The sequence below is a fragment of the Colletotrichum karsti genome (genome assembly GCF_011947395.1).
Source record: "Colletotrichum karsti strain CkLH20 chromosome Unknown Scaffold13, whole genome shotgun sequence".
Taxonomy (NCBI): domain Eukaryota; kingdom Fungi; phylum Ascomycota; class Sordariomycetes; order Glomerellales; family Glomerellaceae; genus Colletotrichum; species Colletotrichum karsti.
The window spans coordinates 764,020-790,147 of NW_024065913.1; the positions used below are offsets into that span (position 1 = coordinate 764,020).

General features: G+C 55.3%; 11 protein-coding genes across 11 annotated transcripts; 6 read left to right on the forward strand and 5 right to left on the reverse strand.

Annotated features, from left to right (window-relative positions):
* Window positions 1-784: 784 nt before the first annotated feature.
* Window positions 785-1,895, reverse strand: CkaCkLH20_04893 (uncharacterized protein; the record flags this gene model as incomplete). The annotated part of the gene is made up of 2 exons (XM_038887612.1): window positions 785-1,656; window positions 1,748-1,895. The coding sequence occupies 2 exons, from the start codon at window positions 1,893-1,895 to the stop codon at window positions 785-787; spliced, it is 1,020 nt and encodes a 339-aa protein (XP_038747219.1).
* A 430-nt stretch (window positions 1,896-2,325) lies between these two features.
* CkaCkLH20_04894 (WD domain-containing protein) lies at window positions 2,326-6,201 on the reverse strand (the record flags this gene model as incomplete). The annotated part of the gene is made up of 3 exons (XM_038887613.1): window positions 2,326-2,370; window positions 2,426-5,936; window positions 5,993-6,201. 3 exons carry the CDS (start codon window positions 6,199-6,201, stop codon window positions 2,326-2,328), a joined length of 3,765 nt encoding a protein of 1,254 aa, XP_038747220.1.
* A 506-nt stretch (window positions 6,202-6,707) lies between these two features.
* CkaCkLH20_04895 (RNA recognition domain-containing protein) lies at window positions 6,708-7,223 on the forward strand (the record flags this gene model as incomplete). Its single annotated transcript, XM_038887614.1, has 2 exons — window positions 6,708-7,028; window positions 7,083-7,223. 2 exons carry the CDS (start codon window positions 6,708-6,710, stop codon window positions 7,221-7,223), a joined length of 462 nt encoding a protein of 153 aa, XP_038747221.1.
* Window positions 7,224-7,480: 257 nt separating this feature from the next.
* CkaCkLH20_04896 (uncharacterized protein) lies at window positions 7,481-7,992 on the reverse strand (the record flags this gene model as incomplete). The annotated part of the gene is made up of 4 exons (XM_038887615.1): window positions 7,481-7,614; window positions 7,672-7,734; window positions 7,850-7,865; window positions 7,930-7,992. The coding sequence occupies 4 exons, from the start codon at window positions 7,990-7,992 to the stop codon at window positions 7,481-7,483; spliced, it is 276 nt and encodes a 91-aa protein (XP_038747222.1).
* Window positions 7,993-8,340: 348 nt separating this feature from the next.
* CkaCkLH20_04897 (cytochrome c oxidase polypeptide vib) lies at window positions 8,341-8,868 on the forward strand (the record flags this gene model as incomplete). Its single annotated transcript, XM_038887616.1, has 4 exons — window positions 8,341-8,389; window positions 8,556-8,668; window positions 8,721-8,784; window positions 8,834-8,868. The coding sequence occupies 4 exons, from the start codon at window positions 8,341-8,343 to the stop codon at window positions 8,866-8,868; spliced, it is 261 nt and encodes an 86-aa protein (XP_038747223.1).
* Window positions 8,869-9,225: 357 nt separating this feature from the next.
* On the reverse strand, window positions 9,226-10,113 carry CkaCkLH20_04898 (uncharacterized protein; the record flags this gene model as incomplete). Its single annotated transcript, XM_038887617.1, has 1 exon — window positions 9,226-10,113. The coding sequence occupies one exon, from the start codon at window positions 10,111-10,113 to the stop codon at window positions 9,226-9,228; it is 888 nt and encodes a 295-aa protein (XP_038747224.1).
* A 411-nt stretch (window positions 10,114-10,524) lies between these two features.
* On the forward strand, window positions 10,525-11,179 carry CkaCkLH20_04899 (plectin/S10 domain-containing protein; the record flags this gene model as incomplete). Its single annotated transcript, XM_038887618.1, has 3 exons — window positions 10,525-10,563; window positions 10,630-11,045; window positions 11,137-11,179. The coding sequence occupies 3 exons, from the start codon at window positions 10,525-10,527 to the stop codon at window positions 11,177-11,179; spliced, it is 498 nt and encodes a 165-aa protein (XP_038747225.1).
* A 3,011-nt stretch (window positions 11,180-14,190) lies between these two features.
* CkaCkLH20_04900 (alcohol dehydrogenase GroES-like domain-containing protein) lies at window positions 14,191-15,823 on the forward strand (the record flags this gene model as incomplete). Its single annotated transcript, XM_038887619.1, has 9 exons — window positions 14,191-14,225; window positions 14,339-14,442; window positions 14,521-14,525; window positions 14,580-14,663; window positions 14,726-14,830; window positions 14,899-15,102; window positions 15,192-15,457; window positions 15,513-15,610; window positions 15,666-15,823. 9 exons carry the CDS (start codon window positions 14,191-14,193, stop codon window positions 15,821-15,823), a joined length of 1,059 nt encoding a protein of 352 aa, XP_038747226.1.
* A 1,934-nt stretch (window positions 15,824-17,757) lies between these two features.
* On the forward strand, window positions 17,758-18,582 carry CkaCkLH20_04901 (uncharacterized protein; the record flags this gene model as incomplete). Its single annotated transcript, XM_038887620.1, has 2 exons — window positions 17,758-17,837; window positions 17,901-18,582. 2 exons carry the CDS (start codon window positions 17,758-17,760, stop codon window positions 18,580-18,582), a joined length of 762 nt encoding a protein of 253 aa, XP_038747227.1.
* A 2,671-nt stretch (window positions 18,583-21,253) lies between these two features.
* On the forward strand, window positions 21,254-24,631 carry CkaCkLH20_04902 (ubiquitin-protein ligase; the record flags this gene model as incomplete). Its single annotated transcript, XM_038887621.1, has 2 exons — window positions 21,254-23,660; window positions 23,709-24,631. The coding sequence occupies 2 exons, from the start codon at window positions 21,254-21,256 to the stop codon at window positions 24,629-24,631; spliced, it is 3,330 nt and encodes a 1,109-aa protein (XP_038747228.1).
* Window positions 24,632-25,045: 414 nt separating this feature from the next.
* CkaCkLH20_04903 (50s ribosomal protein mrp49) lies at window positions 25,046-25,883 on the reverse strand (the record flags this gene model as incomplete). Its single annotated transcript, XM_038887622.1, has 3 exons — window positions 25,046-25,490; window positions 25,585-25,691; window positions 25,845-25,883. The coding sequence occupies 3 exons, from the start codon at window positions 25,881-25,883 to the stop codon at window positions 25,046-25,048; spliced, it is 591 nt and encodes a 196-aa protein (XP_038747229.1).
* Between the last annotated feature and the right edge of the window lie 245 nt (window positions 25,884-26,128).

Here is a 26,128-nt window from a genome sequence, read left to right on the forward strand (position 1 = left end):
GCGTCGTTATCCTGCACCAACGTGCATAACAACCCATGTTCTTCACTGTCCTGTGGACACCGTTCGTTCCGCGCACGAGTGAAAACACAGCAAGTTGGGGCCGTTATGATGCCTGCATGTTGATCCTTGACCATATTGGCCGTGGCGCCTTCGCCTGGGGTGACATTTGCTCCGAAATTGGGACGTAGCCTGGCGTGGAATGCAATCCTGGCATGGAAGCCAAGATGCCACAGAGATATGACCGACGAATGGGCTGCCTTATATATGGGTTTTGCTAGTCTTTTCGCTGGCTTCTAGGACGTAGATTGAGACTCGACCCTGTCTTTCGTTGGTCTTATAAACGAAGAACAAGAAGAGGCCTAGGTTGGATGCGGGCATGCCCAAGCTGTTGTGGATCCCACGCAGGAGTGAAGTGGGACTACGAGGTTAGTTGACTGGTGCATCGTGTCAGAGTGCGGTGTGAGAGCCTGATGTGTAAAGGAACGGAGGTTGTGCCCGCATCGAGTTGGTCTGAAGAATACTGGTTCTTTATGTTCTTGGCGCGGGATGCTGCTGGTCGACCTACCCGCGCAAGTTTGGCCAACCATTTAGATCTATGGAGGTGAACAACCCCAGTCAACGTAAATGCCGATAGAAGCTGAAGTTACGAATTGCTCGAAGTAACGAAAAATCGGTCTTGGACATGGTGACCAGTTAGTAGAACTCAATAGTAGAATCGATGAATAGCATTGGGCTTAGCTATTTTCTCAATCCCATTCCCATCACACCACCGATCCTGCTCTTCTCAACCACGGAACCATGAGCAGATTCCCAGTACGAAAACACACACGAGAATATCGCTCCTGACCGTCACGAAAATCTGCCCATACCGCAGCAACGTCTCAGCGTAATTCTTGACACTACCGGGCAAGAACGAGACGATCGTCCAAACGATCCCGCTCGGCGGCGCGCGGCCTCTGTCGATGAAGAATCGCGTGGTAAGAAGAATCGCCTCAGCCGTAGCAAACATCCAGAAGAACACCTCGCGGCCCTTTTCCATACTATTCACATCCGTGACCGCCTCGTCGCTGCCGGTGGGGTAGCTGTACGCCAGCGCCGTGCGCTCACGCTCGAGCTTGGCGCCGGTGAAGGTCGTCGAGAGGGCGATGTAGAGACCGAGGGAGATGGCGAAGACGGCGTGGAGAATGCGCCAGAGGTACGCCGACGAGGCGTCGGCTGACTGCTGAGCGGGCTGCATACCCGGGAACCCAGGCGGGAAGCCCGCGCCCTGGGGACCGCCGGGGAAACCTGGGATTCCTCCTGGGCCTCCTGCGCCGGCCATCATCTGCGAGAGCATCTTCATCATGGGGTCCTCTTCGGCACCAGGCGGCATGCCGGCTGCGAAGGGGTTCATGGGCGGTGGGCCTCCGGCGCCGGGGGCGGGGCGGTCGAAGCCGAGCATCATCTGCCGCAACTGGTCCTCGCTCATAGCGTTGGGATCGATCGGGGGGCCTGAAGGTCTAGGGGTCGAGGCGGGCTGGTAGAAGTGCTGCGAGATGTCGATTTCTTCAGGGTCCGCGTGGTCGGCGCTCGCAGGCTTGGGTGCAGCCGGGGCTGGCGAGGCGGAAGGGACGGCGGTCTCGGTCGCGGAAGGAGCTGGAGAAGGGACTGGATCATCTGAATGTCATATTAGGACCTGTCTGTCTTCGAAGTCGCTAGGACGAAGAGCTATGCATGTGTCGTCGCTGTTTGTAGGGCTGAATCGTACCTCTCTGGAAGCCTCCACCGAGACCGGTGATCTTATTCAATCTGGCAGTGCCACCCGCACGAATCTTGGCCTCTCGCTTCGCCTTGCGCAAGCGTACTTGCTCTGCCGCGCGTGCGGCCGCCGCATCTTCAGGTGTCGTGTCCGCCATCTTGTCGTTTGTGGTGTTTGGGCGTGGGGAGAGGTGTGACGTGTGACGTGGTGGGAATTTGGTGGCTTCTAGGCAGCCCGAGCTTATCTTATCGGAGAAAACTGCCAGCACAACTCTCGGTTGCCCCTTTCCATGGCACAGCACGTTCAACCACAACAAAATATATAAAAACAAAGCAATTTCGGATTTTTCTCAGTTTCAAGGTTTACTTCACGAGATGCATTCAAGAAGCTTTTGTTGTAGTAGATCACGCAAGGCGGTGCACTTCTTTGGATTTAGAAAATTGGGAACTTCTGCTTGCCTCAAATGGGCGGCATCGTAATTCAACTCAACATCTTCATTCGTTTTGATTCTAGTGTATACGTAAAAGTGCAATTGGCTATCATCAACAACTCATACCCAGCGCCACCAGGTCCCCTCATCAAGACGTTCATGGGGTGGCCTTGCTCATGCTGATCAACCGCTTGACACCAACCTGAAGTATACGTCAGTAAACTAGTCTCAACGCTTGCTTTCAATGCTGTACTTACCATCCAGTTACCGCACTCCTCGGTCTTCTCCTTCTGGATCTCAACTTGGATCTTGTGGGCCACCTCGTAATTCTTCTCGTCAATAGACTCAGCGAGAGCTACAAGCTGATCAATTGTATCGGGCTTGACGAGCTCTTCGTTGTTGAGGTGGTCGAACAGCAAGTTGAGACGCTTCTGGGTGTCCTTCACCTGGGCAGCGAAACTAGCAGGCGCTCGCGATGCCACCCGCTGCATATCCGAATTGAGAACATCTACCAAACTCTGGGCGTGAGGTGGGATGTGAGATCTGTCACCAGCCGGGTGCCTGGCCTTAGCTGGCGGTGGCGCTGCCTTAGGAGGGGGAGGGGTGGCAGCGGCGGCTGGAGGCGGTCCGCCTGCAGGAGGAGGTCCAGTGGGAGGCCTTGATGCAGCCGGAGGAGGTGCGGCGGCGGCAGGAGGAGCTCCGTAGGGTGAAGGCGCGTACTGGTTCTGCGGGGTGCCTGCTTGCGGCGGCGGTGCGTAAGGGTTCCTCGGGGGTGGCTGGCTACCCGGAGGTGGAGCCGATCCCATAGGTGGTTGGCTTGCTTGAGGCTGCGTTGCAGCGGCCGGGGCATAGCGGTTTGAGGGGGGGGCGCCAGATGGAGGAGGGTTGTACGGCGAAGGGCCGCGAGCCATGGGCGGCGGCGGCATCATGGAAGGCGGGGCGCCAGCCTGGGGAGGCGGAGGAGCGTATGCGTTCGAAGCTGCCGACGTCGGTCTCGGCGGTGCCTGGAATGCCTGCGGGGGTCCGGCCAGAGGAGACGTGACACGGGGAGGAGCCGGCCCCTTGGGAGGAGGGGGAGGGGGAGTTGCGCCACTGCGGCCGTAGGGACTTTGAGGAGGAGGACCGGCCTGGTTCGTCTGTCCCGGGAATGGCGAAGTGATCGGGGCCACACTGGGGGTTGTCTTGCGAGGAGGCGCCTTGTTGACCAGAGGCACATCGTTCCAGCTCTCCTTAGGCCTGAAAGAGGATGTCGGCGTGGAGTTTCGCGGCGGCGGGGGAACAGCGCCGAAATTGGTGGGCGGTGGGCCATAGCCGGCTGGCGCTCCGTAGGATTGAGCGGGAGGCTGGTAACCCTGAGCCGGTGCATAAGGGGATGGAGCGGCAGCGGGTGTATAGCCTGTGGCGGGAGCCGGGTTGTACCCGACGGTAGGAGGAGCGTAAGGGTTTGACGCCGCGGATACAGAGGAGGCAGCAAGGGCAGGCCCGGCTGGAGCATACGGGTTGGAGCTGGGAGGAGCCGCAGCAGCGGCAGGGGCAGTGGGCTGATAGACCGGAGTGACTCTCGGATTTGTCGCAGCCGGAGCTTGCCCAGGACGACGAGCCGCAGCCGCCGCGGCCTTGGGAGCGGCTCCCCTCTGAGTGGCAAGCCTCAAGCGGTTTCTTGAGATCTCTGCCGCGGGGTAGTTGTCCGGCAGAAGATCAAGGTACTTCTGAGCGACAGCAAGCTTGCCGTGCGCGGCAATGATGTCGGCGTACTCTGTGTACTTCTCGTACAGGGCCGACAGCTTCCAGTCCGCACTCTGACTCTTCTCGGTGTCTTGGAACTTGGTAACTTGACGGAAGATGGTGACCTTCTCAATGAAGTGCTGCAGAGAGCGGGCATGAACAGAGAAGGTCGAGTCTTCGCTAGGTTCCTGGACACCGGCCTGCTCGGCTTCCTCGAGCTCGTTGATCCAGATAGAGACAACCTTCTCGAGCTTGGAACCAACCAAATAGCAGAAAGAGGCGTCCTTCCGAGAACCACTCTCAAGGATGCGATCTCCAAGGGCGTCGCAGAGATCAGGGAATTCCTTGGGGTTTGAGAACGTGCAGAGAATGGCCATTGACTCCTTCCAATTCTCGAGGTCGGCGTTGTAGACGACGTCCCACAGGTTCTTGGCGATGACGGATCCCAAGAGTCGGACATAGCTAGGGACGCCATCCTTGCTTGCCAGGTAAGCAGACTGCACTTTGTCCACCAATTCTTGTCCGCCGCAGTTGGCAATCAAGAATGCATCGGCCCAACGCTGCTCCTTCAAGGAAATGTCGGTAGCCTTGGCAAAGTTGCCGAGCATCAACGCCTTGGTGATAGACTTCTCAACTGCGGTGTCGGTGTCGGCAAGCAGATGGAAGGGGCTGTCGGTCTTGGCCCCCTTGTTGGCAGACAAGTTGGACAAGAAGTCTTCACCCTCGCCGTCACCGTCACCCCACATATTGTCCTCATCTTTGGCTTCTTCCTTCTTCTCTTCGACAGCCTCCTCGGACTTTTCTTCCTCACCCTTGGAGACTCCGTTTGTGATCTCCTCTTCAGTGAAACCAAGGTACTCGATAATGCGCTTTCGGGGGTTCTCGGCGGTCAAAGTCTCCATGACGAGCCAGTCGGCCTTCTCCTCCTCGGTCTTCGACTGTTCCTTGCGAGTCTCGCAAAGGCCAACAATATCACCAGACTGGAGAGCCTCCTCGAACTTCTCTGTAGCGGTGCCCACAGCGGAGTCAACCGCGAACTGAGAAATCGAGATCTTGGAGGTACGCTGCTGAGCATTTTGCTTGAAAATGATGAGTTTTCCTCCAAAGCCAAACGTGGCACCAATGGGACGCTCAAACCACTTGGGCGCCTTGTTGAGCGAGAAGGAAGCTCCCTGAGGCTGAGTCTGCGCGCTGGTGAAGAAGTCCTCGCCGTCCAGGTTGTTTTGCGTCGTGCTCTGGGTGGTCGAGGGATTGGTGTTTTGCAGGGTCTGGATAGTGATCTTGCCGTCGAAACCGGCCGTGGCCGACAGGTTCGGGTTCGAGGGGTTGAAGCGGGTCAGGAAAGTCCAGTTCGTGACCTCGGGAAACTCTCCATAACGATCACCAGTCTGGGGGTTCCAAACCAGAGTCCTGTTGTCCTTGCCGCAAGAAATCAACAAGTCGCTGTCCTGCTGACACCAAGACAGAGACAGAACGCCCTGTTCGTGTCCCTGAAGTGTACGCTCGGGTGCATTGGAGTTCCTGAGGTCCCACAAGTAGATAAGAGGGGAAGTGTCGTCGTGGGTAGCGGTAAGAAGCTTGGTCGAGTTGTTTGGGTCCCAAGCAATCGCGCTGACTGGTTTCCTGTTGTTGTTGAGCGTCAGAGACGCCTTCTTAGTCTTCAAATCCCAAACAGTAACGAATCCACCGGATCCTCCAGTGGCCAGAATGTGTGCCACCTTGCGGTTCCATGCGACGCATTCCAGATCGTCTGAGCGAGCGGCGGCGGTGCCGAGTCGGAACGGGTTGCCAACGTCGTTGATGTCGTAGATGAACAGCTCTCCCTTTGCGCCGGCGGTGGCAAGAATGTTGGGTCGAAGAGCGTTGAATTGAAGGGACTTGATTGCACCGGTGTGCTTCGTTGTGCGGGACATGTGGGCGTCGTCGGCGCCTTCGATGAGCTTCTCGGCATCCCACAGGTCGAGGGATCCATTCTCCAGAGCGCCAGCGATGATGCCCCTTGGATGGTCGGAGTCGGCTGGTCCCCAGGCAATATCATAGAATCTAGGAATGCCTGGTGAGTGACGTGACTGGTTGGGTTGAATCGCAGGGAAGCCTACCTCGAGTCGGTGCTGATGCTGGCGACGGGCTGTAGCTCGAGGCCCTGATCTTGGTTGTCGAGGTTGAGGTCCCACAGCTCCAGCTTGGTCTCATCAGAGAAGTCGGCATCGACAGCTCCAGCTCTGGTGCCGGTGATCAAGAGAGGCTTCGACGGGTCCGGGGACCAGGCAAAGGCCGCCGTCCTCGGGATCTCGCGAAGGCGAACCATGATTACGAGAATCACTCAGTCCCCAGGACTGTACTCGGAGGGAGGGTAGGTCGTTGCAAAAGAAATGGTCTACCAATCGAGACAACTCAGGCGGTAATTGGCATTGGCTGAATATAAAGCAGCAAAAATCTGGAGGGTGTGGTCCAGACTATGCAGTGTCAAAGAAATGCAGCCTGGCCTTGCGGGAAAGGTGGCTGTCAGTTGTTGGATTGGTACGCTGGCCTCTATCCTGGAATACCTTATGATGCCAGATTGCAGCCCACATCCAGCTTCAAGCTCCCCAAAACCCACCCCGGACCGTGCACCTGCGACCAGAAGTCGCGTCACGTGCGTTAAAGCTCCCCTCTGGTTCAGCCAATGGTGAGTTGCCCGAGCTACCTATTACACTGAGACCCCGCTAACCAAAAGATTCATTCTCAGTGAAGGTCTCAGCCGAGTTTGATATCTCACGATAACTCGGTTAAAAGCGCTTCAACTTGTACAACACTCACCAAAACTCAGCAAAAATGACAGACGCCTCGCGCTGGAAGGCGACTGTATTCGTCGGTGGTCTGGCCTCCGCCGTCACGGCTGCCAACGTTCACGATGCTTTTATCCCCTTTGGCGAAATCGCGGACGTGTCGCTACCCAAGAACGACAAGCCGAACTCAACCGACCCTCATCGAGGATTCGCATACGTCGAGTACGAGGATGCGGAGGACGCCAAAGAAGCCATCGACAACATGGATCAGTCGGAATTCTTCGGAAGAGTTATTAAAGTTTCAGCCGCCAAGGTACCGAAGAGCGCAGATGAAGGCCTGGGGAGCAAAAAGGCTCTATGGGAGCAGGTTAGTCCATCGGAGCTCAGAGACTGAGATCATCTGTACTAATGACGTCTGTAGGAAGGATGGCTGGCAGAAAACGCCGTCAGTGAGGAGGACCGACTTGCTTCTGAACAGGCCAAGACGCAGGTTGAAGTACGTGGAGATGACCCGATGCAGGGTCTGGAGGGGCTCGACGTTGCGGGACCGAGACCGGAGTGAATCAAGGCGAATTTGAAGGATGATATGGGTCTTGTTTCTTTGCATAGCGATGGCGTTCACACGGTTGCTGATATACAAATGGACCTCGCTCTGTTCCATGGCTGGAACAAGAAGCACATGTTTGAGAAAGGAAAATGAAAAGCAGCGTCTCTAGTGCCTTTGATCTGTCTCTGTCGTTGACATATACAAATGGAGTCCCCCTAATCACACATCGACGCTTTTGGTCGACCGCCTCCCATCATCTTCCCGGCCACAATCTAGTGGTGTCCCTTGGCCTCCGCGGCATCAACGGCAGCCTTGTTCTGGCGCTTGATACGGATGGTGCCGTCGGTCATGAAATGACGTCCGACGGAGTAGGCAGCAGCGGCCAGGGCAAAGCCAACGACGACACCTGTACTGCGTCAACGAAAAGTCCGGACCAATATCATCGCTGTCGGATCTGACATACCGAGGGGGAACAATTCGGGGGGGATCTGCTTGAGCTTGCGCAGTCTCTGGGAAACGGTGTGGCCTAGAATAAAGCGTATCAGCCTCTGCAAATGCTGTCGCGCGATCGGTCGCAGCGGTCGAGATCGATGTCGGGTATCGTGAGATGCATCAATGGCCGTCGGCGGGGGTCGACATACCAACTTGGTCCTCGGCCTGAGGGCAAACGTCACAATTAGCTATTATAGCGCTCGTCCGGGGCAGCGAAATTTCAACGTACAGGAACCGGGGTCCTCATGCGCATGGTCGGGCGGAAAGCACGGAGGGCGAGAGTAGGACGCATCGTGACTGATTTTTAGATTTTAGAGGGGAGATTTTCGGGGTTTCGGTACAGCTGAGGGAGCGGTCGTTCGTTGGTCGGGACTGGATCTCGAAATGAGTGTTTAGAAGTTGGCGGCCCTTCCATCAGTCTGGTCTGATGTTAGGCGGGAGCTCGGCCCACCTTTGCAATGCCTGAGGCCCGATTGGCCATTTCAGGCATCCACCCGTTCTCGCCCGTCACCATCTGATTCTCCGGTGCAGAAACGACCTTCAATTGCTCTCACAGCAACAACACCAATCGCACGTCGCTGCCCACTCTGCTCCATCCGCCGAACCGATTCCCAGTCAATTGCATTCGCACGCAGTCAAAATGTCCGACGATCAGGAGCTCGTTACCAAGCCCTTCAAGTTCGTCACTGGTACGTTGAGAAATATCCCTCGCCGAATTATGGCCTGATTCTTCCGAGGCTAACTGATGACTTGTAGCCGGTATGAACCCCCCGCCCGAACCTCCGAAATCCGCGATGCGACCGCATCAATTGACGCCGGACACGATGGATGGTGGTTTAACTTGAAATTCCATAGGCACCGATGCCCGCTTCCCGAACATGAACCAGACCAAGCACTGCTGGCAGAACTACGTCGACTACCACAAGTGCATCAACGCCAAGGGCGAGGACTTCGCCCCCTGCCGCCAGGTCCGGATATCCCACGATCGTTCTGAGGGAACCAAGGACTAACAGCATGCAGTTCTGGCTCGGCTACCGCTCCCTGTGCCCCTCCGGCTGGTACCAGCGCTGGGATGAGCAGCGCGGTCAGTATCAAATCCCGATATCAAGGAGCACTTTGCTGACAAAGAACAGAGAACGGCAACTTCCCCGTCAACCTGAACGCATAAGCGATGTTGGAATAGGCTGAACGCAAGTTAGACGGAGGAGCCGGGCGACGGTATTACTTCAAGATGGAACGAGACCTCAAATAGAGCATCGGAGGATGTGTCGTGCGACGAGGCTGCTGAAAGCGCTCTCCTGGGCGCTGAATGTGAATTCGTGACAAACTATCTGTAATGCCCATCCATTTCTTCATTTTGTACGGGTCTCTAGGCCCGTTGCCTGTCATTGAATAGTCAACCAAAACTCCGTGCGCTCCCAATGACATAACTCCTTGCGAATAATACCGAGACTACGAGAAGCATGAGAGGCGTCGACAAGCACCAGAGACGTCATGAAGTACTACAGACGTCGTGCGCCTCCTCTCACTTTGCCTTAGCCTTTCCCTTTCCCTTGGCATCTTCGTCATCCTCGTCTGAGCTCATGAACTCGTCGTCCTCATCGAATCCGAAAAACTTTCTGGGCTTGTTTTGAGGGGCCTTCGCTGGCTCAGAAGGAGGGGTTGACTCCTTTGAACTGCCACCCTCTTCCTCCTCATCGTCGCTCGTCATAGCCTCATCAGTCTCTTCAGAGCCCGTGGATCCTTGCGATGTTCCCAGCAGATTGTCTTTGTAGTTGCCAGCCTTCATCGCGGCAAGAACAGCCTCGCGAGTCCTCTCATTCGACTCTTCCTTGTCCTCAACCCACTTGCCATCCAGACGGCCCTTTCCGCCATTCTTGATCTCATCCTCGCGCTTTTCTGCCTGTTCGACGATCTGTTGCCATCTCTCGCGACGCTTCTCCTTCTCCTTCTTCTCCATCTCCGGCTTGATGGCGAGGTACTCAGCCAAAGCCTTGGCTTCCGTGACAGTCCGCAGCCGGCGGCCGTCAAGATTTCTGCTGGAGTTGTTGGCGTCGCCCTGGTTGCGCTTCTTCTTGGAGGACATGCGACCACCCGCAGCTCTCAGCTGGGATCCGAAACCACCCTTGCCACCGCAAAGCGGCACTGAAAGGCGCAGCGAGACGAAGTCATCGTCGGCGGAGAGCAGGTCAGACACTGGATTTGTAGCGAAGGGAGATAGTTCTTTGTTCGAAACAGTCGTCAAAATCAGTCGGTTCTCCGTCGCAGGCAGCCGTTCGTCGAGTTGGTGGCGTAGATCGGATAGTGGTGTTGAAGAGGGTACTCTGAGGACCAAGGTTGACGGGCCCAGGCCCGCGAAGGTACTGACCAAGACGTTGACGTCCTTCTTGTTGGATTCGCTGTTGTTATCCATTTCGACCACCGGCTGTCTTGGTTTATCCGCGTACTATGTGATCACACGTTTAGGATCGCCTTCGAGATGTCGTTGTCGGGATGGCTGATTGAAGTTTGGATATGGGAAAGTCAGGAAGGGCAAGGGTGTTCGCGCAACCAGCCTAGCAACCACTTTGAAAACGCGACCTGACCCATCGGAGATAAGGGAGCGACCCACCCGTGAGGTGGCGTCCATGAGGTGGATGCTCGCCTGAGCCACCACGCCACAACTCGTTAAACTGAGGACGGCGGGGGGCACAATTGAGGGCCCACTCTAACTAGCCCTTCTTCCCGTCACGCCCAGCACACACAAGATTTTCTCAATTTAGATCGCGAACTCGAAAGTTCAATCTTCCATCGACCAGCAAACGATCCGCCCAATACCGCGAAGATGCTCATCCCCAAGGCCGACCGCAAGAAGATCCACGAGGTACGATTGACAGCTTGCAGGAAGCGCAAGGGAGTTTCTACGGATTACTGACGACGAAATTTACAGTACCTCTTCCGCGAGGGTGTCCTCGTCGCGAAGAAGGACTTCAACCTTCCCAAGCACCCCGACATCGACACCAAGAACCTGTTCGTCGTCAAGGCTTGCCAGTCCCTCACCTCCCGCGGCTATGTCAAGACTCAGTTCTCCTGGCAATACTACTACTACACCCTGACCCCCGAGGGTCTCGACTACCTCCGCGAGTGGCTTCACCTTCCCGCCGAGATCGTCCCCGCCACCCACATCAAGCAGCAGCGCTCCCACGCTCCTCCCCGCGGCATGCTCGGTGAGGGCGAGCGCGAGAGAAGACCCTTCGGCGGCCGTGGCCGTGGCGGCGACCGTGGTGACCGTGAGGGCGGCTACCGCCGTCGCGATGCTGGCGAGGGCAAGGAGGGCGGTGCCCCTGGTGGATTCGAGCCCCAGTTGTGAGCAATCCCCAAACCAGTCGGGCGATTCGATATTTCGACGCCGGCGCATTTTCGAGAATGGGATCATTTTTGCTAACACACTTCGCAGCCGTGGTGGCTTTGGCCGTGGCCGTGGCGCTCCCCCCTCGTAAGAGGTATCTTTCCTATCGGCTTTTACTCTCGAGACGCATTGGCAAAACAAAAAAGGCACCGACATGTACTCTAAACAGTGGATGGCCGGAGCAGTCGCGCGTCTGTTAACGTCACAGACTACGGGGGAAACATCGTGGGAGTTTGGAGGTTAGATCCTCGGATATCGTTTGCATCAAAAGGTCATGAATTGCAGCCTGCGGCTTGTGCTGCTTCCTCTCAAACAGTGAAAAGCCACAATTTCTTGTCTTTCTTTTGCAAACGCTGTGATGAGCGAGCGGTGTCTGCCGGACTAGCACGTGGGGGTGGTGCTGAAATCTCGAGGGGTCACGTTTGAGACTCTCATGCATGTCGAGGGACAACGAAGGGGAGAAAAAAGAAATGAGGACGACTGGTTTTATCGGTGTTCTCGGAGTCCAGGGCTGGAAACGAAAGGGATCGGTCTGGCCATGAGCAATGTTGAGGGCGGCTCTCCTGCGGTAAGCATCGACACCAAGGCCGACGCACGTAGGATATAGCTTCAACAGGCTGCATGCACGAATGAACGTATCGTACACTTGACTTTCAAGACAATCCCTGTAAAGAAGCAATGCGCGATGTTCCCGTGGTGGAAGGACCCTGCCTGAATGCGCGAAGCTGTTGATGGCCCTGTCCAGAAGTAGCAAGTGCGTATCGTACCTAAGGTGCTGATGCGCATGAGTGCCGAGGCGGGTTGAGCGTGTGCCTTCGACCTAAGCAAGTGGCGGTGACGAATCTCATGACTGCCAGGTTTCTCATCTTGTTAGAGTCTCATTCGTGCCCCGCGTAAGTTCGGAAATCAAGCAGCATCCCATCTCCACACCTTTATTTGCTGTCTTGTCTCGGCGAGTGAGATGCGCAAGAATGGCTTGGAAGGAACGAGGGGCGCTTCCTCAACGCACTGCCTACCAATTACTAACCTGACATCGGGAAATGTCACGCCTACCGTGCTTGCTTCCCTGCCTTCGCCCGGTTTCCGAATGCTGTTGCTTTCCAGAGCTGTTGGATGAGCAAGGAAGGGGTCCTGACCTGACAATTGAGGATATCGCCTCGCCCTTCTTGCATGTACTCTGGTATCCCTTCTGACACAACCTCAGCCCGCGATCACGTCGGCATTATCCATTATAGGTAATCCGACAAATTGACGATTTTCTCGCAGCTTCGAAATTCGTTTCCAGAAGAACATTCGACAGCTGAATTCTGACACCAGAAGTACGGACAACTGCAACGGGGTTTATCAAGCTCATCAACTAGCTTACCTATTGTCGGACCCGAATTCCCGTGTTGTAAACGACCACGACAAAATCATATCAGAGCCTCGACGACCCATCCCATACCCGTCCGTCCCACCACGACGGGGCCGACGATGCTTCATGGAGCCAGTCAGAACAGGAAGAGGCAAGCGAACTGCACCAGAATTGGAAAGGGGGGCAACAGGGCCCCGGTCTTCTACTGTCTGGAGTTGACTTGCAACGGCAAAAATCAGAGCAAGAGAAACTGACACCACGCCAGGGGAGGAAAAAAAAACAAGAACACCACCACATCTTCTCTGGTATTCCATTCCAGCTCGCTGCTCCACCTAGCCACCGGTGCTTATCTCCCACATCCGCCGTCGTCTCCGAGGGCCGCGAGCAGGCAAGGCACATCACCTCAACAAAAACCCACGTCTCGGAGCTCCAGGGAGTGTAAGATTATGGTGACACTTCACGGCACATGACATGAACTGACCTACACTAGTTTTCTGGCCTCGACCGTGCAGCCCACGCTCATACCCACGCCTACCTACGCCTACCTACGCCGGGCAGGGCTTCATGCCCGCGCCCGCGACAATCCCCTCTCTCCACGCGCTACCCTAGGTGTGGTTCTCTCCCGGCCGTTCCCCGGTTTGCTGGCCCTCTCCGTGCCCGGCCCTTGGCGTGGAGACTCTCCCTCCACATGGAGATGACTTACTTACGTACCGGGTTGGGGTGACAGGAGCAGCTGGAATTACTGGCTGGCAGTTGTCGGTGGGGTTGGGCGCGTCGCTTGCCATTCTGATTCTGCCCCTCACCTCACCTCATAGCTCAATTCGTTCGAACTTCGATCCTGTTCTCCCTGCGGCACGCCTGAGCTGACCTTCTTCGCGACGTGCCCCTCTCCAGTTTTTTCAGGCCAGGAAGTTGTCCTTGCCAGTGGCAGCCCTGCGTGATGACGCTGATTTTATGTATACAGCTAGTGCTGGAGCTCTGAAGGCGGGGCAACAGGGGTGAATAACACAGTGACGAGCATTGCACTTCGGCGATTTGCGCTGGCCAGCCTTCGCCCATATTTTTTCATGCAAATGCGCACTCACCGATCGTGTATGTGGCCAGAACAAGCTGGGCCTTGCCACGAGCGTGGCATGCTGCCAGCTGCTTCGTGTATGTACCGTGATCTTCTGTTGGCCGAGTGGTTGCGTGGAGTCGGACGGAAGACGATGCATACGCAGACGCGGAGGTGGATTTGTGGATGCGGGATGCAGCTACAAGCCATCCCACTACCTCACGGTTCAGAGGTACCACAGCATGATGGCGCTTTGCGCTCGCGAAGTAAACTCGGTGTAGCCTGGCAAAGCTCGCCGACTCGTCCGTAAACTGTACATCCCAGGGAGGAGAAAGATGTAGGTACCCTGACCTCAGACAAGCCAGCCAACGACACCTTGGACCCTGGCTCCATCTCCATCCCAAGATCTGCCCATTCACTTGTTCCCCGCGCTTCCTTAAACATGGTCTCATTTGACGCGGCGGTATATAAACTGCTGCGTTCACCTCCTCAATACCGTGGCAAAAATTCTTCTCCAAGCTTCCTCTCACCGTCCCTCCCCTCCCGTGAGTTCTTTCCTTCTACGCCTGCCAATCCCTTCACCGATTGACCCCCCCAATCCTCCACTTGCATATCGGAATACAGTACCTTACTAACTCAGCTTCATCAACTCAGCTTTTGAGAAACACAGATCCAACATAACCACAACTTCACCATGTCGAACCTCCCCAAGCAGATGAAGGCTCTCCGGTACGCGCTACCCTCCAGCTCCAGTTGCTCGAGCTCCGCGGCGACAAGTCCCTTACAGCTTGCTCACCTAGCATCCTACCCCTCCATCGGCGATAAGCTGACCCCTCATCCAGATACGAGAAGCCCGAGGATTGGTCAATCGTCCAAGTTCCTCTCCCAGAGCTGCGCGAGAATGACGTCCTGGTCAAGGTTCGGGCTTGCGGTGTTTGTGGCACTGGTGAGTGGCTTTGCGCACGCCTTTATTGAGTGACATGAACTGCAGTTGAGAACCTGTTCAACTGACGTTGGGCCACAGACTTGGTAAACCTCCTCAACAAATCTTGTCCTGGAATATGTGGTTGACATTCGAAATAGCACATCCACGAGGGAGAATTCATTGCCAAGTTCCCTTTGATCCCAGGCCACGAGACCGTCGGTGTTGTTGCCGCCGTCGGACCCGTACGTTCTCTCTCAACCTGAGCCATTGAGCGAATGAGGCCAATACTGACCCCAATAAACAGAAAGTCAAGGACTTCAAGGTTGGTGACCGTGTTGCCGCCGATAACAGCGAGCTCTGCAATGAGTGCTTCTACTGCCGTCGCGGAGAGCTTCTTCTCTGCGAGAAGGTACGGCCCCACTTTCTCACTTACACGACCGCCGCCGGAACCTACTCACTAACATTCACCCCCTTCAGTTCGAGGCTCACGGAGTTACCATGAACGGCGGTTTTGCTGAATACTGCGCCTACCCTGCCGGCAAGGTTTTCAAGATCCACAACCTCAACGATGTCGACGCGACCCTCCTTGAGCCCGCTTCCTGCGCCTGCCACGGTTTGGACAAGATCCGCCCCCGCCTAGGGTCCAGCGTCCTCATGTTCGGCGCCGGCCCCACCGGTCTTGTAAGTCAACTCCACCGAACCGCAGCTCCCGAAGCTGTGAACTACGAACCTTGGTGGTGACAACGTTCTGACGATGGACCTCTCTACAGATGCTTGCCCAGCTCATGCGCCACAACGGTGGTTGCAACGTCACCATCGCCGCCCCTCAGGGTCTCAAGATGGACCTCGCCCGCAGCCTCGACGCCGCGGACAACTACATCGAGCTCTCCCGAAAGGAGCCCGAGGCCCAGTTCGCCCAGCTCAAGAAGGACCACCCTTACGGTTTCGATGTCGTCGTCGAGGCCACCGGTTCCGTCAAGATCCTTGAGGACGCCATCAACTACGTCCGCCGCGGCGGCAAGCTCGTTGTCTACGGGTAAGTACACAGAAACACACATTGGCCATCACGGTAGCTAACATACTGTTTCCAGTGTCTACTCCGACTCCGCCCGCGTCTCGTGGCCCCCTTCCAAGATCTTCGGTGACGAGATCACCATCCTCGGATCCTTCTCCGAGACCTACATGTTCCGTAAGCTCATGCTATCTCTCCCCACCGCAAATGGCATATCTAACCGCCACCATAGCCGCCACCATCGACTACCTCGACTCCGGCAAGGTCCGCACCAAGGGTATCGTCAACAAGACCTTCAAGCTCGAGCAGTTCGGCGAGGCCCTCGAGGCCATCAGGAACAAGAGCGCCATCAAGGCCGCCATCGTCTTCGACGACGCTACCGGAGTGTAAGGGCTCTCTCTGTGCGCACGCCAGCAGAAAAGCAAACACACACACACACAAAAGCCCTTGCTTCACAAAAATCACAGGAAAAAAAGAATTTGCCCTTCTAGGAGTGTCGTTGTCGCCCTTGTCGTTGTTTACACTCGGAAAGCAGAAAAAAGGTCTCTCGTATCTGGCTCATCTCATAACGTCAATATAGACAAGCATCGGATCGGAGTCAGGGGCCGAGGTTCGTCGGTCGGTTGTAGAGAAGACGGTCGGTCGGTGTTGTTGATTGGACCCCAAGAGGTTCGCGGCGCAGAGAAGGTATTGTTTGGCGGTGGTGGTTGTCGGTGTCGAAATTTGGGGGTCGGGCGGTTGCGGAGTTGAGAGGCGGGAATAGTGTTGGCGGTTGCGAAAAAGTATGGTGTTGTTAGTCTTTCCTTTTCTCGACACATCCTCTCTCGAGAGAATTGAAGAGCAGTAAAAATCACTATCGCGTTCCGATCATGACCCTAACGTGTTCGCATGATCCATTTATGCGACTTCGCCTTTTAAAAAAGCCTGCAATCAAAACCTTCTGAGGGAGCAGATCACCATCGTAAACATTATCCCGATCCAGACCTGCTTCCTAAGTTATACCAGCCTGACCGACTTGGCCGTGTTGGCGCCGCCACCGATGAGCCAAATTGACTCCCGGCTTCGAATTCTTATTCCAAGTAACGAGCGATTACGCAGTCTTTCTCCGCATCGCAGCCCGTCCAGTCTGAAGCTCAACCCACGCACCCAACCTTCCCAACCTTCCCCGCTTACGATCTGCAACCCCCATCCCTACGCGGAAAACCCGCCTTACCTGCGTTTAAGCTGCGCAACATCGCCAATCGACGACCCTCCCGCTCCTCCCCTTGGGAACCTCTCACGCATCAATCCGGCCGGAGAAGCACATGTCTGTCTTGACAGCAGAAACCACAACGACGGCGTACCGAGACTCGACAAGCCTCCCCTTCCCTCCGCGCACGACTTGACTTGCGTCACCGAGCGATGGCGCATAGCCTCGACGGCGAAATTATGCTTCAATTTCTGGCTCACCTTGGAACCATCCACACAGCCTCCCTGTCCTTGGGTTTCCTTCACCTTGTGGTGCTGCTGCTGCTGACACCGCTTATGCTGTAAGTCTGCCGCTGATACTGCCGCCAGGCGAGGCGCGGGTCTGGGGTAGTGGGAACGATAATGCTTCCCGAAACGGGACGTCCAAGCGAACGCAGCAGAAGCAGGAAGGCAAGGTCGGTCGTTGCTGCTTACGTTACGGATGGTTCTGTGCGAGTGCGGGTGCGGTTGCGGGTGCGGGTGCCGTGAGCTGGCTCCTGCTCGCGAATCCCCGTCGCCGTAATGGTGTTTCAACGCACAGGGAATTGCCGTTTGCGGATTTTGGAGGAAGATCTAGTGGTGCTCGGTCGACGATCGATCTGGTCTGCCGCATGAGCGACCGGTCCCGTTTGTTTACCTTGTCACCACAATTATGTTTTTTTTCTTTCGCTGGATTGAATTTTGATTGTCTTCGTCCAATAATTCGGATCCTGGGACCCTGCCTGTCTGAGTATGGGTGGCAGGGGAGCTATGCGAAGAGTTATGCGAACCCGTGTTGTGTAGGTGGGTTTTTGGAGACAGACTCAAGTTCCGAGGCAAAAGTAGCTGTGGCAGCTTCTGGCACATGGCAGCTGGAGCTGTCTGCATGTGTTCTGACGAGAATGAGACTGCCTTGCCGTAGAACTGTATTAATGACCACCATATTTGGGGCTGTAGAAGGACGTATATAAACCTGCATTCCCTCGGCGTCTTTTGTTCTGGAATCAATCAGGAAAAGACACTTCCAATACCAGCAAATCCAGCTACTCACAGTCTATTACATCAGCCAATCGTCATCACTACCAGTCGCCTGTCAGCAAGTCAGCCAAATCGCAAAAATGGACGCCATTACCCAAGCCATTTTGAACCGCTCCAAGCTGGAGGTGGAGTTGATCAAAATCTCGCAGCCAAAGGAGGAGTAAGTAAATAGATACCAACGAGCATTGAGCGTTAATAGTGAGGCTGACAAACATTTGCGCAGCTCCTTCGTCATGACCATCGAGAGCAGGGTCACGGGCACCGGACCCATGGGTGCGACTATGCAGCCGATGACCGTCGACATGATGTTCAACGGCGGCTGCTTTGGCAAGCTGGACCTGCCCGAGGTCAAGACGAAGTCGAGCGGTACCTTGGTCGTCGTTACGGACCAGCTCATTAAAATCATCGATCGCAATGCCTTCATGGCCTTCGTCAAGGCCATCATGTGCGACGATAACTTGATCCTGAGACTCGACAACGGCGACTGCACCATCAAGGCGCTCGGCCTGTCAGCCAAAGTCAAGTACGCCAAGGATGTGCACATCGTTGGCATGAAGGGTCCCAAGCTCGCTCAAGTCAACTGTTCGCCCAGAGGAAGTGGTTTCGCCAACACGATGAAGGTCTACAACCCCAGCCCGCTCGAAATCGACCACGGCGTCAGCATGTTCGAGCTGCGCAACGAGGCCACTGGCGAGGTTTTGGCGGAGCTCAAGGGAGACCTGAAGATCGTGAAGGGCGAGTTCGAAGTAACAATGGAAGGAACCATTAAGAAGGGCACCAAGCCGTCCGACAAAGGAGTGATGGTCGGTCTCGGTACGCAAGAGAAGAACTGGTGCAACGAAACGATCAAGTATATCCATTGCCCGTTCTCTGTCACTCCTCAATTTTCCCAGATGCTCCAGTAGGGAGTGGGCTGTCGAGAAGGCAACGTCGATAAAATATTATGACCCAATGAATACACGATCAGAGTTGAACTCAATTTCATGTTGTGAAAATAATTCGCGATGTAGTATTCCCTACGTCTTCGTCAGCAATCCTGCAACACTGATAAGCCTGTGCCCGCCGTCGTCCGAGAAAAAAAATCCGAGGCGAATCAATGTGCGCTCTCGACTCTGGCATGGTCATTGAATCCCACCGTGTTCGCAGCTTTGTGCGTTGGTCTGGTAGGCCTGTTTGACGTCACAGGAACTGTCATGGCCGGAGCTCTTTGGTGAAGCTTTCTCAGCAAGCGTGGAAGACCCCAGCAGCCGGAGGTAGGCGGGGCATCTCAAAGCGAGATACCATAAGGTAGTCGAAAGCGTATTTGCGGATGACACAAGCTGCTGAAACGGCCGAGGCAGCCTGTTGAGCTATGTGTTGTCCGTAGCAGCTGGGGAAAATGTTGAAGATGTGACATGCAACGCACGACAGAGATCCAATCGGGGGACGTTAACAGGGCGAAACAGGGACCCACGATCGAGTTCCCTTCGCATTTGCGAGCTTGGCGCAGACGACGGGAAAGAGCTGGGGAACGAAGAAGTTGGAACAAACCACGCCCGGTTAACGAGCCGTCCTCCGGCTGCGGGGAAGTGCGACCTTGGGCCACTAGCGTGCAGTACGGAGTACGGATACAGCGAGTGTTAGCGGGAGGTAAGGCACGCCGGAGAATGCCCCCTGCATGAGGTTATGGTGGTGGTTTGGTTTGGGTTACACTGGAAGAGAGAGGTTGGGAGACTGGAACCAGGTGTTTGGCCGCCCGTTGAGTGTCAGCGCGTCTAAGGGAGTCGGGACACGCTATTATTCGTGGCAGTACCTGCGGAAGGTGCCATGAAGTCCCGAAGATCCCTGTCCGGGTGGTAAGCCAGGACCCTGATTAACAGAGAAATATTTGGAAATGACCAGGGTGTTTTAATATGGAAATTGCAACATTTTATATCAATCCACAGGGTCCAGGTCCAGACTTGTCTGAATATGAGGACAGCTGTGGTGTTCTTGGGGGCGTTAATTAGAGCAGGCTCTTTGGCAGTTCATGCAGTGGATGCAAGGCGCGATTTAAAAGATGGAAACCTAAGGGAAACAGCTCATGGCCGTAATGAAGTAAGTATCAGGTTCACGGCTGTGCTAGGGATAGTGACAGGGAGCTTCATTGGGAGCTGCGCTCAGCCAGCCAGCCACGCTGAGTCGCGGGGGGCCGGTTGGGTAATATCTCGGCGCATGTGCAGCCTTGATTCGCTCGCCTTGGGGACCGGGCACGCCCAGCATCGAATACGAGATACTCATGCTGATGCTCATGCTGATGCTCATGCTGCCAGGACTCAGGAGTTGTTGGTCCGTTCAACCGCGTCCTGTCACTCGTCCAGACTCAGACCGCGACCGGGCCTGATTGTCTGATATTCGAAAAAACATGGACTCGAGGGAAGGACTCGGGCGAGGGACGGGCGTGGAAACAATCAAGAAGCCCAGATGGAAGTCGGCGAAACAAAGTGACATCCGAATAGCTGCATACTTGGACCGACACACTGACGGCACCCGGCTGTCACCGCCTGGTCCGATATGCTCGCGTGCACCACGCAAATTGTTGGCTGGGACACTAATTAGGGGGATCAATTCCACTAGCTGCTGATAGAGTCAATGGAAACAAGTGTGACTTAAGCCACCTAACAATAAACAAAACAGCCTCAAACGAACAACGTTGGACATGCTCCCCAGGCACAGTCAGTCGTAATAGTACAGGGCATAGCAGTCCAGTCCAATAAACCGTCGCTTGGCCACCAGCAATGGCGCATCTCTGACCTTGAAGCTAACTCGAAACCACTGCATCCATCCCGTGGCTGGCGCATCGCAGCGGGAGATTCCTCCTTGCCTTTGCGCCTGCAGTAATCCTGCACCTTAAGCCCATCCTCCTGCAGAGGTCTCGGTCGACCTGACGATCTGACTTACACAAACACAACAGACGACAGGCGTAGAGCCTCCCTGTTGCGACGTTGCTACTATTATTCAAACATCCCTACGCCTCAACCACCGGCTTCCGCTTCAGCTTCAGCTTCTCCTTCCGAACATTCCACTTTTTACTTCAACGAGCTGCAGCTGCATTGTGCGCTTGCCTGGACGGTTTCGCGTCTTAACAATTTAATGAAAACCTAACCTTCCTTGCCCGTTTATTCGTTTCTTTGTCCTGTTTGCCTTCCTTGTCGGCCTCGGTTTATTCGTCCTTTCGTTTTTAAACTCTCCGCCCGCTGCGCGCGCGCATGCCGATTTGCTGCTTGCAGAGGCAGGCCCCGATGCTACTGCCGTCGCAGACATTAGACGTAGACGTAGACGTCCTGGTCCTGAACCTGGACCACGCTCGCAATTATGGCCCCTTGGTCGCAACGTCATGCTCCACCTCCTCGTCCTCCTCCTCTCCGACAAACTTCCGCCGACATTGTATCTTCTCGGATACACAGCCCCTCTTCTGCTCTCACGGCATCACCTGGCCAGCTTGGTCGCCTACAAGACTATGTCCTTTTGGATAACTCCCATCTCAACGGCGACTCGAGCTCTTCTGAATCCGATTTCCACCCCCGACGTTCGCGCCGACCCACGCATTCTCGTTCCATGAGCCACCCCTTTCCTGCCCTCTTCTCCAACAAGAAAAAGCGACTCGATCCGACCTACGAATCTGATTCCGACGATGATGCGCCCGTCATGACGAAGCCACTTGGAAACGCACGAAATACGCACAAGAGAGGGGTTACCTTTGGCGGTAGCAGAGACAGCAGCAAGGACTTCGCTACAGGCAACTGCATGACATGTGGTTCTCTCGTGCGTTGGCCTCGAGAACTGAAGGTCTTCAAATGCACCGTGTGCCTGACCATTAATGACCTCCACCCGGATCACCAAATCGCCAGGGCCAACAGCGGCCCCAAATGGCTTCAGCGCCCGTCCCAGGATTCTCCGTCTCCTCAAAAACAACCTCCCCGCCCAATAGACCGATTCGACGCCAGGCCCATTTCCCTGGACCAGACTAGGAGACTGATTCGGCAATGCATTCGCAATCACCTGACGAGGGCGATTAGGAGAACCTCGAGCTTCGAGAATGAGCGCCGTGAAGCGATTGAGACCCAGGTGCCACCAAGTCGCGAGCCAGACCATGTGGATCGCCCGTGTCCCTCGAGAGCCTTTAGGCCTGCAAACCACCGGCGAGAACATAGTCACGATTACAGACCAGGAGGCTATGTTTTTCCAGAGCAACCTACGCTTCATCCAAACCCGCAACGGGTACCCCCGCCGTCAAGATCATTCTCATCTTCGTATCCGGAACGGCCTCCCTCCATGCGGCAACTGGCGGCCGAAGCCAGTGGACCCCGGCCAGCGGACCCGAGACATTGGCAAGCCGACGACCCCAGAAGGATCTTCAAACCCCTCGAGGACTACATCACGACTTGTTTCAACTCGTTCCACTGCGTGAATTCGTCATTCCTGTCTCGCCGTCCGGCCGTGACAGTTCGGTCAGGCAGCGAGTCCGCTCAGCGACGACCCTCCGTTCCGCGACTTGAACCGAAGTATGCAGAGCAGGTCAACGAGTCTCCAATCTGCGACCTCGACCCTAAACTGCTTCTACTCGGTGACTTTGCCGAGAACGGTACTTGGTGGACAGGCAACCAGAACGGAAATGGGTCACGGCATAAGAGGTCGGCCTCCCATCGAATCGAAGACACGCCATCTTTCGTCACGCCTCGCTCTCCCCAGGTAGACTGGAATGAAGTTGCGGAATGGTATCGAACAGTTATCAATGCGGCGGAATCCTGGATGTCAGTCTACGAAGAGATGAACGTTCGAGAGGTAGGAAACGAGACTGACCCGGATGCACCGGCGCCGGAGCCTCTTTCAACGACTGAATTGCGAGCTTTGGAGTCACAGCTACGTTATGGTCAGGAGCACACCCACAGAACGTTGTTGAAAGTCACCGAGAATCTGTTGAAGCGACCCGGCCGCCCCATGACCGATCCTGAGGACTTGCGGTACCTTCTCATCATACTGGAAAACCCTCTCCTGCATGGCGGTCCTCAGCAAACCCACGGAGAGACATTCAGAGACGACAAGCTGAAGACGGGCCCCGTATCAGGGCAGCATTCTGTCATCATCAAGAGGATCTTGGGTTTGATCTCCAATTCATCCACTCCCTGCCAAAACCACCTGATAACCTGGTTCGCACGATACCCGGAGCCTAGGTTCGTTAGAATTAAGGACCTCGCCGCGGGTTTCTTGACATACCGACTCATTCGCCAGAACGAGAAGAAGCATGAGGTTAGAGTTGACATCACAGCTGATCTAATCCCGACTATGAGTGCCGGCCAACCCTCGGCGGCATCGCTTCATGCCGCCTTGGGATCACAGAGCGGCTCTTCGAAAAAGCAAAAGGAACAGCCGAAGAAGATGGTTTATAGCGAAGACTGGCAGATCAAAGCTGCCGCTCGTGTCTTGGCTTTAGTATTTGCGGCCAATAACATGACGCATATACGCCGTCCGGAACAATCAACAAGCAACACCAGCAGTACCACTCACAGAGGAGGCATTCAGGCGCACGGACAGATTATACCAACCAGCGACTTTTACAACACGATGATTGACTATACCGACTTGGTGGCTGAGTTTGAAGCCTGGGAGTCGAAACGCGGCAGGTTCTCATTCTGCCAGTACCCGTTCTTGCTGAGCATGTGGGCCAAGTCCCAGATTCTGGAGCACGATGCCCGCAGACAACAAATGACGAAAGCTCGGGACGCCTTCTTTGATAGCATCATGACGCGAAGGGCTGTCACCCAGTTCCTTGTGCTCGATGTCCGCCGAGAGTGCCTGGTCGATGACAGCTTGAAGGCGGTGAGTGAAGTCATTGGAAGCGGGAGCGAAGACATCAAGAAGGGTTTGCGCATCGTTTTCAAGGGCGAAGAAGGTCTCGACGCTGGTGGGCTCAAGAAAGAGTGGTTTCTCCTCCTCGTCCGTGAGGTGTTCAACCCCGATCATGGTAAGTTTCTTTGCGTTGTCGGTTGGCCTCCATCTAACATTCGTATAGGTATGTTCATCTACGACGAGGATTCTCAGTTCTGCTACTTCAACCCCAACTCCTTTGAGACCTCCGACCAATACTTCCTGGTTGGAGTTGTCATGGGACTGGCGATCTACAACTCAACCATCTTGGACGTGGCATTGCCGCCATTCGCCTTCCGGAAACTTCTCGCGTCAGCTCCCAGTTCCTCGACTGGTCCTTCAGCCCATCCGCGTCCGGGTATGAGCTACACTCTGGAAGATCTCGCGGAATACCGCCCGAGATTGGCAGCCGGTTTGAGACAGCTGCTTGATTTCGACGGTGACGTGGAAGAGACATTCCAGCTGGACTTCGTCGTCGACGTTGAGAAGTACGGGACGATCGTGCAAATACCTCTTTGCCCAGGAGGAGAGAGGAAACCTGTTACCAACGCCAACAAATGGGAGTACGTCAATCTCTATGTGCGGTATCTGCTGGAGACAGCAGTCGCTCGCCAGTTTGAGCCATTCAAGCGCGGGTTCTACACTGTCTGTGGAGGCAATGCGTTATCGCTTTTCAGACCTGAAGAAATCGAGCTACTGGTTCGAGGTTCGGATACGGCACTGGATGTAGACGCTCTCAGGGGCGTTGCCGAGTATGACAACTGGGGCACGAAGTCTCCTGATGGTGTGGAGCCCGTTGTTGGATGGTTCTGGGACACTTTTAAGCAGGCGACACCGGACGAACAGCGAAAGTTGCTCTCCTTTATCACCGGCACCGATCGGGTGCCGGCGATGGGTGCGGCGCTGCTTCCCATCAAGATAACATGTTTGGGTGAAGATGAGAACAGGTATCCCATTGCCCGAACATGCTTCAACATGTTGGCATTGCGGCGTTACGAGTCCAGGGAGAGACTCGAACAAATGTTATGGACTGCTGTGCACGAAAGCGAAGGCTTCGGGCTGAAGTAATGGTATTATGCGCCAACGACAGAAGGTATCCTTGGCATTCGGGGGTACAGGCAATGAATGGCCTTCAGTGGTTTTCCTTTACTTGTATCAAAACGGCATCTAGATAGGGCGGCTAGCAAGATTCGCACCGACTCACAGTCGTCGGTTTTTTGGGTTGGCTTTGGCCTTTTGGATGTACATGGGCGAAGTGCTCTGATTAGTTTATAATGAACAAACCAACAACCTTTCTTTCTCGTCACATCAGCTACCTGCGTACCTCAGCAACATGATCCAATCATCAACCATGTTGTGCGACCAGGATGAACTGCTCTTCAATCCCCCATGTCATGTAGAGATTCTTTTGGTACATTTTGTACAGGTTATTCATACAGTTTTGTTTTTCCATTCCGCGTCTACCTCGCCACCGCTGTTGTCTTATGAACCGATCTCGGCACGCGCCTTGTCCAGCATGGCCTTCTCCTTCTTCGCCGCGTCGCGGATCTCGGCCACGGCCTCGCGGTCCTGCTGACCCTTGATACGCAGCTCCTTAACCTCCTCCATCTCGCGCAGCTCCTCGGGGGTCGGCTGCACGGCCAGGGCCGCCGTCTCGGCGACGAACCGCTCCAGGATCTCCTCGGAACGCTTCCCCTTCATGTCGATCTTGACGACGCGCTCGCCTTCGATGGGCGTCGGGGCTTTGCTCTGGTCGACGGCGGAGGAGGGGGGCTGTGGCAGGGTCGCGGGGTCGATGGGCGTGGGGGTCGTCCTGAAGTAGACGGACATGATGGCCGCGCCCTCGTTCGCGGCCTTGCGGTTCACGATCATGGGGATCGCGGGGTTGTGGTATTTTAGGCGGGGCAGCATTTCCTTCCAGAATTTCCTGCGCATTCTGTCAGTGACATATCCTTCTTAAGGCAGTTCGTACGGTGCGGTTTCGGGGTCGAGGCAAGTAGGAAGGGGTGGTTTTGACGCACCTTGGGCCCGCGTGGCCTTCTCCTATGGTTTTGGCGAACTCCATGTGTATCCTCGTGACAGTCGACGGGACGATGGCGGCTCCGGGGCCATGACGTATCGACAGGATCTAGAAAGATTGGTTCTCGTGTCAATTGAAGCTATCCGGGAAGCTTATTCGTCGGTTTCGCGGGGAATCATGTACCTTCTGGTCGTGGTGTTAGTTCCAGTTCGAATTCTGCTTCATTTTCAAGACCATTGTTGAAGGGTTTCGAGAACTTACAGCTCTTAAAGCATGCCATCTTGCGCCTACGCGAGTCATCTTGGCGGCTTGTGTGAGAAATCCCCAGAAATGTTACAATCCAGAGAGACTACCGCTATCACCAGAGCTCTAGACCCTCCATTCGCGTGATGGTGCTTGAGGTTCTGGAAAATTGCTGCGACCCTTGCGCAGCGCCGGGCCGGGATTATCCGGATAAGGGAAAAAAAGGTGGCGGATCGACCCCCAAATTCCTTATCGGTAAGCTTGCGACTGGGGCGATCTGCGAATTTTTGAACTGGCGAGCT